At 40.7% G+C, this 14,917-nt stretch overlaps 1 protein-coding gene and 1 long non-coding RNA gene across 32 annotated transcripts in view; one reads left to right on the forward strand and one right to left on the reverse strand.

Moving 5' to 3' along the window:
- The first annotated feature begins 418 nt into the window (after window positions 1-418).
- LOC124874829 lies at window positions 419-2,841 on the forward strand. Its single transcript, XR_007039901.1, has 2 exons — window positions 419-584; window positions 2,133-2,841. It is a non-coding gene; the product is annotated as an uncharacterized LOC124874829 (long non-coding RNA).
- Window positions 2,473-14,917, reverse strand: part of tcf7l2 (transcription factor 7 like 2) — a 104,135-nt gene continuing 91,690 nt past the window's right edge. For 4 of the 31 annotated variants that reach the window (XM_047376398.1, XM_047376386.1, XM_047376393.1 and 1 more), the window contains 7 exons: window positions 14,382-14,507; window positions 14,121-14,283; window positions 13,897-14,004; window positions 12,397-12,445; window positions 11,621-11,671; window positions 9,368-9,440; window positions 2,473-4,818 (listed from right to left, as the gene is read on the reverse strand). In XM_047376398.1, the coding sequence (XP_047232354.1) occupies window positions 4,353-4,818; window positions 9,368-9,440; window positions 11,621-11,671; window positions 12,397-12,445; window positions 13,897-14,004; window positions 14,121-14,283; window positions 14,382-14,507 (1,036 nt within the window). In that variant the 3' untranslated portion in view covers window positions 2,473-4,352. Of the gene's footprint in view, window positions 4,819-8,221; window positions 8,284-8,763; window positions 8,837-9,367; window positions 9,441-11,620; window positions 11,672-12,396; window positions 12,461-13,896; window positions 14,005-14,120; window positions 14,284-14,381; window positions 14,523-14,917 lie in introns of those variants that run through there. The other 27 variants (XM_047376397.1, XM_047376389.1, XM_047376380.1 and 24 more) reach the window with 23 other exon arrangements.

Genomic DNA, 14,917 nt, shown 5'->3' on the forward strand with positions numbered 1-14,917 from the left:
AGTGGGGTTCAGGTCAGCCTTGCTGGCCAATCAAGCACGGAGATACCAGGGTCATTACAGCAGATATTGGTGTTTTTAGCAGTTTGAGCGGGTGCGAAGTCCTGCTATAAATGAAATCTGCATCTCTATGAAGCTTGTCAAAAGAAGCATGGAGTGCTCTATCTCCTGGTAGCGGGCTGTGCTGACTTTGGACCTAATAAAACCAGTGGAACAGCACCAGCAGATGACAGCTTAATGAATCATCAGACACTGAACCTCAAGCAACGGGGCTTCTGTGACTATCCACCCTTCGTCATGACTTTGGGATGTTGATTTCCAAATGAAACACCAGACTGACTTTCATTAAAAAAGTTAACTTTGGCCCACTGAGCAAAACTTGTTTTTTTTCTCTTAGCCTGGGTGAAATGCTTCAGATGTTGTCTTCGTTTCACAAGTTGCTTAACACAATGAACGCAACAGTTGTACTCCATGTCCTGGATACGTCTGTATGAGGTGGCTCTTTAAGCTCTGACTCAAGCTACAGTCCACACCTTGCGAGCCCAACCTCTTAGATGGGCTTTTCTTCACAATCCTCTCAAGACTAGGTAAGCAGGTATTTTTGTTGCTTGTGCACCTTTTCCTGCCTTGGGTAAAAGTACCCAATTTAAGAAACTGTTACCACAGCATAAAGCGTATTAACACAACATGCAAAAATGTGCAAAATCTAACAAATAAATGAGTAATATTTATATAATTTGACTGAATAATGTGAACAAAAGGCTGCACGTTGGCGCAGTTGGTAGCACTGTTGCCTTACAGCAAGAAAGTCCCGGGTTCGATTCCCAGCCGGGGGTCTTTCTGCATGGAGTTAGCATGTTCTCCCTGTGCATGCGTGGGTTCTCACCGGGTACTCCGGCTTCCTCCCACAGTCCAAAGACATGCCTGTTAGGTTAATTGGTCACTCTAAATTGCCCTTAGGTGTATGAATGAGTGTGAGCATGGTTGATTGTGTGTTTCTCTGTGATGGACTGGCGACCTGTCCAGGGTGTACCCAGCCTCTCGCCCATAGACTGCTGGAGATAGACAACAGCTCCCCCATGACCCATTATGGAATAAGCGGTAGAAAATGAATGTGAACACATTGTTTTGACAGTCTTCTCTTTCTAGAAATTTACAAAAGTGACAGAAGAAAACAAGGTTGTATGTTCAGCACTTTGGGCAGTGATAATTGCACAGTTTCACTACTTCAAATCTTCTTTTCCAATTTGAGTAAAACTGACAGAAAGGTCCTCTTAGGACTAAGAAAAGAAATCTTCTGTGTGACATTCAAGAATAGGTTATTGAGATTATAAGTCTGAAAAAGATTACAAGGGGTTTGAGACACCAGGGAACCACAATGAGAACCATTCTCCACAAATAAAGAAAAGATGGAACAGTGGTGAACGTTCCCAGGATTGTCTGGCTTATCAAAACTAAGCTAAGAGCAGATTGACAACTCATTCTGGAAGTCACAAAAGAACACAGAATATCTCAAGAACTGCACACCTCACTTGCCTCAGTGAAGGTCAGCAAAAAGAGAGCGACTAGGCAAATATGGCATCCATGAAGGAGTTTCCAAGCAAAAACCACTACTAGGCAAAAAGAATACAATACAAAGAATACAGTGTTTGACCTTAAGCTCAAGCTTACTCAGGTTTTGCTGCAGGACGATCATCCTAAACACAGCAGCAAGCCCAACTTCTGAATGGCTTAAAAAGGTTTTGGAATGGCCTAGTCAAAACATAGACTTAAATCCCATTGAGATGCTGTGGCATTACTTTAAACAGACAATTTATGCATGAAAATCATCCAATGTGGCTGAATGAAAACAATTCTGCAAAGAGTAGTGAAGCAGAATTCCTTCAGTGATGTCCAAGACTCATTACAGGTAACTGCCAACACTTTACGGCGGTATTTGCCATCAGAGGTGCTGTCCTTTGGTGAACAGTTTCTTTTTGTACCCCTACACCCCATAATCAGGCATAAAAAGTATAAAAAAAGGCAAAAACTGCTAAAGTACAAAATGGTTAAAGTGTGAAGTGACCAGCACTTTAAAACTCTAATCAGTGGATTAGAAAATCGATAACAAAAAAATGTTTTTATCCTTCTTTCAGGACTAGAATATTAAGCAGGCTGCATGGTGGTGGCACTGCTGCCTTGCAACCAGAAGGTCCTCAATTCCTTATGCATGGAGTTTGCATGTTCTCCTGATACATGCGTGGGTTCCCTCCAGGTACTCCAGTTACCTTTCAGTCCACAAGCATTTCTCTAAATTGCCCTTAGGTCTCAGTGCGTTCATGGCTGTTTTTTTGTGTTGGCGTGGTGACTTGTCCATGGGGGTACCCCCACCCAGTGACTGATGGAAAAAGGCACCAGCTACCCCACGACCCTGCAGGGAGAGCGGGTATGGACAATGGATGGAAGGATGGATGGAATAATAAGAAAACGCAGGTGTGCACATACTAAGTTGCTTTTATTAATACAGAACTGCATGCTACAGAGACTGTACAGCATAAACATTTATTCATTACAAAAAACGTGGTTTTAGAACCATTTAAAATAACAGGAATAAAACAAACAAACAAAAAGATAAGAGCATAAAATAGAACAGGAACATCACAGCCGTTAAGGAAACATTCAAACTATTTATCATTAGCATCTTAATAAACCAGAGAAGAAATCGACAGATTACAGTCGCGTCATGTCAACTACAATGGCACCGAGTGGATGATTCTCTTGTAGCTTTTTTACAGCCTCTTGCAACATCAACATGCCTATTTTTTCTATCTACCTATATGTAGTAGTGTACTTAAAAGTGGCAGTTTGTGTATTTTTTTGTATTTAATAGTTTTTTTATGAACCTCCTAATATACATAATTTTGGCCCTCGTGGGTTTATACAGTATGATGTCCGTCTTTTTATTAAGTTTAAATTTTAATATTTGACAATTTGCTACCAAACACATTTGTTATAGCAACATTTATACTACATACATAGCAATCTATGTAACGTCACAGCAAAGAATGGTATCAAAATGAAAATAAAAACAAACGACAACAAAACAAAACAAAACAAAAGAAAAATCCTACAGTGTGATTTTTTTTTTTTCCTTTTAATACTGGGGGAGGTGGGGGAAGGGGCAAATTATCACCAAAAATTTGGCACGGAAAAAATCTGTACATGAATCTACAGTCTGACAGATGTGACTGTGTGCAATAAAAAAGAAGGGCTTTAAAACACTTTTTCCACTGAAGACACGCTACCCACTGCTTGGTTTCAAGTTTTCTTTTCTTCTTTTGTGTGTTAAATGGCTTATATAGACGCGGTTCTGGAAATGAAGTTGTGCATACTTCTTGTTTATGAGATCTACACAGAACTGAGTGGACTCTGGGTGCTTCCAGCAAGGAAAAAAAACATTTATAACAAAAGCTTTGTTTTTTTTTTCTTATTTTAAATCCTCCTTGTAAAAATGGATCATTCATATAGTTGTTTACCTTAAGAAAAATTCATTTGTACAATGTATCAAGAAACAAAATAAACAGGGTCAAAAAGAGACACGAACAAGATACAACAAGCAATCTCTAAAGCAATAAATACTACTGGTCCTAGCGTTGTGACATTTTTGAATTTTATAACCCCCGACCCTCCCACCCGATCCCCACCAACCCCCCGTCGAGCCCACCTAAACTTGCCAGACTCCGCCCCAAAGGGTAAACAACAAAGAAAAAAAAATAGAGAGACAACGCAGTGGAAGAATGCATATTTAACACAGTAATCACCCCCCCTCCCCGATATTCTGTACATTTAAACAAGAACAAGTAACATCACAATTAAAATTGTTCCCCAGAGAGGCGTCACCACTAGCCCCTCTGCCCCTCTGAGAGTTCAAACAGATGTTGAATGATTGGTTCGCAGGCTCGTATTTAATACAAATAAAGAAGAAGAACCAACTCTTTCAGGAAAAAGGGCTCGTCGAATAACCTAGCCTACCTGTTTTATATCCGTGTTTTAAACATTTTCAAAGTGAAATAGATTAGTTTTCTCTTCCCGTTAGCACTGTTTTAACGCTACAAAAAAACCCAGACAAAAAAACAAAATTCATAAAAATTTTGGCAGATTCACAAAGCTATACTACAGCTCATTGTATCATTTCTTTATAATAATTAGATTTTTTTTGATAATGAGGGGTCAAATATTGACCAATGAACTTTAATAAAACAAAAAAACAAAAAATTTTAAAGCCTCGCAGCAAAGAAACAGAGGAGAAAATTGACTGAAAGTGAAACAGAGCAAAGAGAAAGCCTAGAAAGTGTGTGTGAGAAGAAGAAGGTAGATTATTCTATAGACTTGGTCACTAGCGACAAAGGCTGAGGGGCTGTGGAGGGAAGGAGCGAATGGGAATGACACAGCGAAGCTGACGGCCGGGTCATGGCGGACGCCACGGAGGAGCCTGGCTGCCGCGAGGACGAGACGTCACTGTGCTCCAGAGCTCCGTTGTGGGAGGAGGTGCTGCCGGGCGTTTTGTTAGCGGCGCCGGCAGCCGAGTTTTCCAGCTGAACCAAAGATGGCGGTGGGGGCCCAGCCACGAGGTGCGGGTGGTGAAGTAGCTGGTGGGCCGGTTTCATAGTCAGTGAGAGAGGTTGCATTTGTTCAGTCTGAGGTTTGGACTCTTTCGGGGAGGGGGAGGGAACCACGGAGGAGGGGGAGGATGGGGGGGAGTCTAGTAAGCTTCCGTCCGTAGAGGGAGGACTGGCACAGCTGCCTTCACCTTGGATGTAGCGAATGCACTTTTTTTTTCTCCTGAGGGACAAAGTGAGACAAAGACATTTTCAGCATTTTGGGTCTCTGTGGCACCTCCAGCACTGAAGCTGACTTAAATACACCTCAGTATAGTTGAATTAACCAAACCTCATTCGGTAAAATGTGATGAATACTCTGGTGTATTTAAGTGGCTTCATGAACTTTAAGCTAAGGAAAGTTTGTAGAAATACTAAACAATCACAATCAGACATTTAGGAAAGAATACAGAGCAGGAAGCACAAACAGGGAGGATGAACGGAGATTAAAGGTGACCAGGTTTGCTCCCTGAATTTGATATGAACCCTATTTCGCCCGGTTCCCTAACTACATAGCAGTAGCCTAACACTTAAGTACAAGGTTGAAAGTAATATTTTAATTTGTCGAACAGGTTTGTTCTTACTGGAGGTAATTTTAATGTATTACGGTGGCTCAGTTGAAAATAAGTCGTCAAAACAACAGTGGAAACATGCAGGAAGCTGGTCTTCAAATATAGGACGGGTTTGATTGCTTTGAATGAAAAGTAGAAAGCTGATTTCTTTGCTACAACAAAAATACATTATGTGTCGGTAAATATCTGACAGCTGAAGGGGTGTCACATTTTACAGTGTAATAGAGTAACCATTATCTTTAATCACTTCTAACTAGGGACTGGGAGGGAGAACTAGAACTATACTATTAGCTGTCAAGGGCAAGATCGGGAAGTCTTACGCTTTTTTAATGGATCTGCTCCCCAAAGTAGAGGCAACAGAATTATTTGGATACCAAACGGAAAAAGTCAACATGATCCACGGTGCCCTACATCTGGCCTACAGACACAAATATGAGTTTAAGGATCAAGGCATCGTGTTTACATTTCTGCCTCAGGTCGAAACTCCCCCACCCCAACCCCACTCTAGCATGCTGAGTCCGGAGGCCACGCCAGTACCACCATGTGGAAAGCGATGTCTAAAACACCGGAGTATGGGGGAGTCGAGATAGGTTGGATTGCTCTATTTATCTGTGGTGGCTGTTGTGTAGAGATCTGGTTCGGGTGGGGTAGGATCTCAGCCCACCTCATCTTTATGCTGACCCTGACGGTGACCCCCCCTTCTCCCTCAGCTCCCAGAAGCTACGAGGCGTTTAGGTCTTACCGGCACCAATGCAGAAGGTAAAAACAGGCTGAGGTGTTTTAAAATTCAGGCTTTTGTCAGTTTAAATCACCTCTTGTAATTCTGAGGAGAAAACATTTTACATGAATGCAGAGAGCAAACACTGAGAATGAAAAAAAGATTACACACAGAGACTCACAAAACCTTGACCACATGCTGAGTGAAAGACAGGCATGCAAGTTAACAGTGAGGATGGGCTTTTAGGAGCAGTCCGCACTGATACAGTAGCTCTGGATGGTGCAGAACATCTACCGCAAATAAAAAAGGTATCGTTTTGCTCCTACATACACATGATGCTCTCTGTAACTGTCTGTCAAACTGCAACCAATGAGCTAATATCCATTTTTTAACAAGACATATTGATTTATAGTATGTGCCTGTGTATTTTATTGATTTTCTTGTCTCCCAGGAAATTACACCAGATGCATCTTTTAGGAAAAGGAGCCCAGAGAGAACTTTTAACCTCTCTGACTGGATCCTAGTACTTTTTCAGTCGCTTGACCTCGCGATTGCTGCTGCTCTTTAAGGAATACCGTCATATGGTTGATAACCTGCAAGTCAAATTGAAGGGAATTTATTAAAGAGCCCGGGGGCAGATGACTGCGGTTGGAGAGCGGGATGCATGAAAGGACAGGTCTTAAGCTATATGTTGGCGTGCAAATCACACGATGTGATAACATCAAAACGTAAATTTAAAACACGATATAATTTATTTTATTTAAATCTGAAATGCAACAATTATTCCTACTGCTGCCCCAATAACATTTTAATATTAGAGTTATAATCATGTTATTGTGATTTTGGTCCTTAGACTTGTACAAAAACATAGAAACAAACATGCTAAATGAAGTATTATTTTAAGTGCTCACTGTGAAGAATAATAAAACCTTTTGCCAGCTTGTTCGATGCAGGGTAACACAAGGATACCCAAGTTTATATAGGGGTATCTTCCAGCTCTTACACCGCCTATTTATTTCCCTCTGAAAATATATACAAAAAGCCAAATTTGCCTTTCTTGCAAGCAAGTACAAAAAATTAGGACCTCTCCTTCAGGTATCTAATCGGTAGCGGGCAGCAACAGGTAGCGGAGGGGAAGCATGGTGCTGTTCTTTGCACCATACAGCAGGATAAATCTCTGGTCACTCTGGTTATTCCCTTCTGCATCATCTCATTAAAGGCTTTTTAAAACCTAGAACCCAAGTATGATGGAAAATTAAAATTTTTAAAAACCTTGGTCTACCTGAGTACAGGTAAATGGGCCATGCCTAATCAATAATAATATTTAGCAGATTATTATCATGGATTCATGCACATTCTTTGTTTTGTCTTTAAACCTGCATCACCTAAATAATAATGACAGGATGACACTCAGGTGATGGCTGTTAAGGTTTTTCACAAGCAGAAATATTCCCAAACAACCAAATCTGCCTTTTTTGGAAGATAGGGAAACAGTGCAGGAGCCAAAAAGGCGTTTCCCACGTTTATATTCCACTGCCTTTTTGGTTCTCTTGGCCAGGTGATGGAGTCACTGGCATTTTCTCTGGCATTCTCATTAAAAGGACTTTCAACTGTTAGAAAAGTAGTGGCTTTTAAACTTTAACTGTTTAAAAATTTTTTTGGAATACCTTGACGTCATGTATCGTAGCAAACAGAGAGAAAACAGGGATTTTCCTGAATCTCAGGTGCTGGCTCCCTCTATATATTATCCATCACTGTTACAGAGGCCAGAACAAGCCGCCATCAGGAGGTGCTTTTCCGGTCAGGCTAAGCTAATTTCCTAAACTCCTAATAACTCTTAATGAAACCTCATCAGAGCCCCCTACTGCAGGGGCATGTAGAGGACATTTCCAAACAGGAGAATGAGTTTCTGTTTTAAGGAAGGGAAAAGCATAGGAGCATTATGTGAGCCAGCTGACCAGCAGAGTGCAGCAACAGATGGTGGAGGGCCAGTGCTGGGTTACTCTAAGCTCTGGCCACTCCTGCACTTTTTCTAGTATCTAATTAAAAGGATTTTAAACCATAGAAACAATCATATAGAAACTATCGGTTTTTAAAACCTTGGCACACCTTGCTGCCGGTAACCAACCAATGCCTAGATTGTTGCAAAAACCGAGAAACGCTTTTTACAAACTCAATTTTGATCTCGAGCCCATCCGTTCAAATGTTGAAAACAAGAAAGAGGAAAGACTGTGATGACTGTAGGGCAAGCGGGGAAACACAGAGAAGGGTTGTTACTTAGCAGAAACAAATACCTACCATGAAAATATCCCCAATTCAAAGACTGCTTGTGTCAGAACAGAAAGACAACAGGTAGGGACTAAGTAAGGGTTATTGAAGAGGAGTTTGGAGGAAGAAGAGGTGGAGAAGGAGGAGGAGGAGGAGGAAGAGGGCACAGAAAAGAGTGTCACTGAACAGGCCCTCAGAGAAAAGCAGGGCTAAATTTGTAAGCATTACATTGCCAATTAGAACAAACATGACAGTTAAGAAGGGAGGGTGTTATCAAATGCTCGGGCAGAAAATGAATTTCAACCATAATTTAGAATTGCTGCAAATTACACAAAAGAAAACTTAATGCTGCAGCTAGATAAGGTCGATTCTGAAATCCATTTTCTGCCGCTGGGCTTGAACTGAGTTCAACAAGAAAAAAAAAAGTAGCTGAGCAGAAATTTTAGAGGAGCCGGAAAAAGAGATTTCCATCTGTCAGCATGTGTTTCTGGAAGACATTCGAGCCAATTAATGAAGGAGGAAAATGCTCAGTGTGGATGTCTTCCTATCAGTGGTACTACAGCAGTTATACCTGCATGGTTTGCACCATAAACTCAGCTGGTCAAGCCCGAACAAGGCACGACACTTCTTTGGGGTATTTGCATCTGTTAGCCAAAGAGGTAGACACAAACAAACAGACAAAAAAAAAGAAAAAACGAAAATGTACATGTCATTACACAAACAAAAAAAAACATAGCCAGGGCTTAGATTTAGGCTGGCAACACTAGGATAACCTCCATATTGACCAAACTATTGGACTTCAGATCCTCCAAGCCCCGACCTGCCAGTTTTAGACTTTTTAGCACTCTCATTGAGGCTTCCTGTGCATCCTGCAATAACCCACTCTGTGTATTTATTCATACATTCATGCAAACACATCATTCATTCAAACAAACACTCTGGAGTACAATGTTGATACCCGTATTCCCCAAACAGGAAGCAAGAGCCCACAGAGAGACCGGCAGGGCGTGGCTGGAGGAAACTGGGTAGGTCACAATAGCCCGACGGGACAGACAGGGAGGAAGGCGCAGAGGGAAAAAAAGAGCAGCAAGAGAGCGAGAGGAGGCAGTCCCAGCGTTCACAGGTCCCCAGCCTTCACCTTGGCCCTGGCCAGTGCAAGCACACACCATACACACCTGCACGGGCCACACCAGTTATTCTGTTGGTCGAGCCCAAAGCGCGCTCGACACTTCTTAGGAGCGCTCAGGTCTGATTCCGCAACAGGGAAGGGGAAGCCAGCAGAGGAGGAGGAGGAGAAGAAGGAGGAGGAGGAACAGAACCAAAACCAGTAAATAAAAAAAGAGAATCAGGAGAAAAGAGAAAAAAAAGACAGAAAACAGTGAATCTGTGAAGCTAAGCAGTGGCTCCACAACCCAGCAAGGCCATTATCAAATATGCATGTAAAGACAGTTACATTGTACCAGAAGTTAGTAGAATCCAAAAGCATGCAAATTATCAATATATGGTGTCATAGGAACAATCACTTCAAGTCATAAAATCTAAAGTAGATTTTAAGATAGATTTAAACAGATTAAGAGGGTAAAAACCAAACAAATGCAGGTTGGATTAATTTGCTGTTAGAAGCTACAAGCTTTAATCTGCAGGTGGCGAAACTAGGCAGTGGGAGAAGTGAGACTTGGTTCCAGCAAGGGGAAGGATTAAAAAAAGGCTGCATTTTAAAGAGGGAAGCTAATCTTTAGACCTGGTATCAAACAGTTTGACTGTATTCAATAAGAACAGCCTGAAGCAGAATCGTTTAAAATCAACTGCTCTTTCCATTCACAAGGCAGGCATGGGTCAGTAGGGCATGATATATAAGCTTTTATTTAAAACCGAAAACTTGTTCCTAATACTGCTAAAATAACAACACATTCATTACTACAAAGACTAAAGGAAAAATATTAAAGAAAACGTCCTTGAATAGCAGTTTTCAAAGTGCCTATTATGTAAAATATTAAACCTTTTAGTCGTTCCACTCATTATCTGTTAATACAAATATATTAATACAAGCATAACAAGTTGATATTAGCTGAACTATCTACACATGGAGCTAGTCTGAACAGAAAAACCGCTCAGTTTGCCCATTGTATTTTTAAAACTGAACCGGAAATCTTTCCAAGCAGCTGAATATGTCTTTTTGTAAGCGTAGGTATATTGTAAATGTCTTTTTTTCAGCTAGCTCCCCAGCAGTGGACGCATTACTCTATACCAAGTGCGTGGCGATACATCTTCACATCTTTTTCTTTTATGGTATTTTAATATAATAGAAAAAAAACATAAATATGTACTTTTTGGGGGTTTTCACATATAAATATGTATTAAATTTAAGTGTCCAATTTAGATTCCTTAACAAAGTGCCAACATTAAGCTCCGAAGCAAATGCTAACTTAAGCACCGTTAGCGGCTAACAGTTAGCCTGTAGCGGTAATCTTGCAGTGCTTACAAACTTTTTGTGTCCTCTTTGTTTTTTTCATTCTTTTTTACTACCAGGAAGCCAAAATGCTGCCACACAAAATGTTTAAAACTAGTACAGACTTCTTTTGCAACCGAGTGTTGTCAGCTAGCCCAAGGAGCATTTATTTGTCAACTTCCTGGAAACAACACAACAACCTCTCAATAACTGCTTCCTTTTTCACTTCAAAATGAGAGTATGAAAATAGCCTTGACTTATCGGAGCAACCTGATGGCGTTTCACAAGACAAACCCCAACTTGGCGAGAAATATCTTGCCGTTTCAATTTTGTGTTAAAGCCCTACTCCATGCTCCAAAGAGCTGGAGAAAACTACGTTCAACCCGCCAGTTTCTTTGGCATGCCTTAAAGGGTTTTTAAATAGCAGGAACTGCATTTGAGATAATTTACACACTTTTAAAACCATACCTTTTTAATAACTTGGTATATACCTTGATGGTGATAACCAGCCCATGCCTGTTTACAGCTGTCTGATTAGTAGAAGTAGAGCAGCACAACACTGTTTGATTCCAGGCCATGTCTGAGTGGATACATCTTTAAAAAAAAGCAGGGAGAAGGAAAAACCTCATGCTGGCCTGTTGGAAAGGCAAGGCAGCTACCGAAAGCATATAGATTAAGGAGGTTTACCCTGACGTCCCAAGCCCTTACTTCACAATAATAATGTAACTTTAACACCATCACTTCCTCAGGCACATTGCACTGTGATTTTGCCAAAATATAAAAACATATGGAGATACAGCCTAGTTTAAAGAACATCGGCATTTTAGGAAAAGAAAGCAGCAAACAAAGCAAAAAAAAAAAAACATATTTCAGAATAAAGAATTTAAGATTAAACCCGTCCCATACACATACATTGATTTTAAAAGGAAAAAGCCCAAAGAAACAGTTAGTAATTTGATACTTAAAATGACATTAGCACCTGTAATCGGAGGGAGTGAAAGGCAAGGGTTTGGAAAATATTCTCTGTGTTCTGAAAAAAAAAAGAACAGATAGAGAGGCCTTCAAGAAGAAATCCGTCACCAAAACGAGCGCAAAATACATTAATAACAAGTCGGCACAGCGTCCTCATAATATGAATCAGAAGAGTAGAGATGGATAAAAATCAAAGAATTAGCAAACCTCCTTAATTTTAAGATGTAAATGATTTGTTTTTAAAAAAAAGAGCATGCATGAAAGCAAGCAAAAAGCACACACACGCACAGCTCAGGGATGGGCACACACACACATACACATGCACACAGAGCACCAACACGGCACAGTAGTGCAGTCGATCTGCAGGGCAAAGGCAATATAATATTATAAAAACAGGGCCAAGCACACAACACTGCCAAAGTTAATGGCTCTCAAAACGCTTCAAGTTCTTAAAAAACACATATCAAAATACCAGGGGGCTAAGAACCCAAGCAGGGTGGGTGGGGAAGTGCAGTGGGGGACTATGGGGGGTCATGCATATTCAGTTGTTATTAGCTGGGGAGAGCTGGGAAAAAAGAGAGAGGGGGATACAAGCAACACTACCATTAAAACATTGCACTGGGTAGCATAACAATACTGAGAAAAAAGAAAAAAAGGCAGGCACAATAAAAAAAAAAACATAACAGAAAAAAAACAAGCTTGACTTTTATCTTGCAAGATGTCACATCTGCCTGACACATGATGGGGTTCTTCTAATATAAGAGATAATTGCAGCTCACTTACCATTGCTCTCTGCTTGCTGCTTTTCCCTTTTTCTCTTCTTCCTTTTCCCCTGTTGGTTAGCCGCCAAAAAAATAGAAAGAAAAAAAAGAGATAGACACCGACAGGAACCTTAGTTATTATATAGTAGAAAGCCCAAAACATGAAACAGAGAATAGGACTCATCTTTGTGTTTACTTATTTATTCATTCACTCTTTCTCTGCTGTTTATTCCCCATTCTCGCTCTTTCTCTCTGCTGTGTTTTTGCCCTCCGGTTTGTAACAGCCACAGCAGGCCACACAAAAATCTCCCCCTCTCCTTGTTTGCTGTCTGTTTTGCTCTTTTCTTCTTATAATCTTTTTTTTATATATATATATATATATATATATATATATATATTCTGCTGTTAAAAACTAGACATTTTGACATGCTTCTGCTTAGCCAGACAGATTTCTCTGCAGCTGCCGAGCAGAGATTCCCCTGGTCACAGTCATGCAGAAACCAAACGATCCTGCACTTATTTGTCTGAACAAAATGTCCAAGCTGCAAAAATCCACCAGGAATGAATAGTCAAGTTTAGCCAAACACAATTTTTTCTGTTAATTATGTACAATGAACAGATTTTTTTTATTGTTAATGAGTCCTTTAATGTGGGCACACTAAAATAAAAGGATCAGAAGTTATAGTTGGCATGTAAAAAAAAACAAAAAACGGTAAAAACAGGTGATTATAAATCCAAAAGGATGGTTGCGCCATTTGAGTTTCTTCAGGTGAAAGGTAAGTCAGACTTGTACTACAATACCTAGAATATATCTGCATATATATTCAGTGGTTATGCCATGCCAGCAGGTGGCAATAAGATCCACACTAACAACATAAAAATACAAAGAACAACTGAATCTAAAAGAATACATCGTTGGCTGGTGCAAGAACCTACTTTGGAAACATTTCTAAAACGTTATGTTCTTACCCCCAATGTGGGGAAAAAGAACTATGTGATGAAAGGTGAACAGGTAATGTAAATAAATTACAGTACTACAGAATAACTGGTTTCCAACAATTGCTCCATTTATTTACATTTTCCAACTGGTGCAAAACCAGGAAGATGAGTGGATGGATGGAAAAATAAATGGATAATTAATGGAAAATGGATGGATGGATGGATGGATGGAGAAATAGTTTTCCATGCTCCGTTTTCTTTTCCTTACTTATCCAGACATGGAAAATCCTTAAATCCCTTACTTTTCCAGGCTGTGTAGAAACCCTGGTGTTCTTGAGGAAGGGCATCAAAAACCCAGTGAACATTTTACACATTGTTCACACAGCTGAGAATTAAACTCCGCCCTGCAATAAAGGGTGCACTTTAACAAAGGTCATCCGTCCGGTTTGAGGAACACAGAAGAAGAATCTGAGCCCTTAGGCTGTGTAACAGGAAAACCAAAGAAACACTCCTCCTGTTTGTCCAAAACAAATGAAAGGGGAGAAAGAAGAGGCCGTTACGACTTGTAAACTTAAAAACTTACATAGTTGTCTCGTGCTGACCAGCCGGGGTACAGCTGCATGTGGAGCTGTCGTTCTTTCCTGGCCAACTCGTAGTACTTGGCCTGCTCCTCCCGTGATAGGGCATGCCACTGCACATTGACAAACATTGTCAGGCCTTTCTTTAACTGTCTGCGTTTCAAGATTCAGGTACAACTGAGTCATATTTTTACTAAAATTCCCAGGTCAGCATGTTTTGCAGACTTACCCTTCGCCCCAGGATCTGGTTGATAGCAGCGCTTTCTTTCAGCGTGCACTCCGCCACCACCTTGGCCCTCATCTCCTTCATATAGAGCATGAAGGCATTCAGAGGCTTCTTTATGTGGACCTGCTTCTTTTTCTCCTCCTCCTTTTTAGCGTCTGACTGTTTCCTGAAAGCGAGGACAGAAGAGAACAAGCGAAATGAGAGAGGACGAGCCACAATGTGTCTTCACAGTGAGAGAGTTTGGGAAGCAGGTGGGCTACTCACGAGCTGTTAAGTGAGCTAATGTCGCTGTGGGAGGATTCCTGCTTGACGTTGGGCGTGACGATGGCTGGGTGAGGGATGCCCGTGGTGTGCAAACTGTGGTGTGAGGGCACCATGTGTGGGGGGAATCTAGAGGACAGAAGACTGTGTAAATCGTCAGAATGGACAAGGATGAAATGAGGAGATGGAGCAAAAATGACAATGCAGATGCGGCTAGACTGAACTTGTTTTTATCCTAAATTTATACAGTGTTAGCTGTTGTTCATTAAAATGGACTTGACTACAACAGAGACACAATGACATTTATAAAATGCAACAAAATAAATTCCAATAAAAAAACATTGTGTGTGTATTTTGTTGTTGTTTTATATAGTAGACCAACACAAAGTAGTGCATATTAGTAAAGTGGAAGTATGGTTTTCACGTTTTTGCCAAAAAAAAGAAAAAGGTAACCCATCATAACTCTGAGGGAGCTGCAAAGACTCAGAGCTCAGGTGGGACAATCAGAACAAACATCAGTTGTGCACTCCATAAATGGG

Source organism: Girardinichthys multiradiatus, chromosome 10, assembly GCF_021462225.1.
Source record: "Girardinichthys multiradiatus isolate DD_20200921_A chromosome 10, DD_fGirMul_XY1, whole genome shotgun sequence".
In the NCBI taxonomy this organism is placed as follows: Eukaryota; Metazoa; Chordata; class Actinopteri; order Cyprinodontiformes; family Goodeidae; genus Girardinichthys; species Girardinichthys multiradiatus.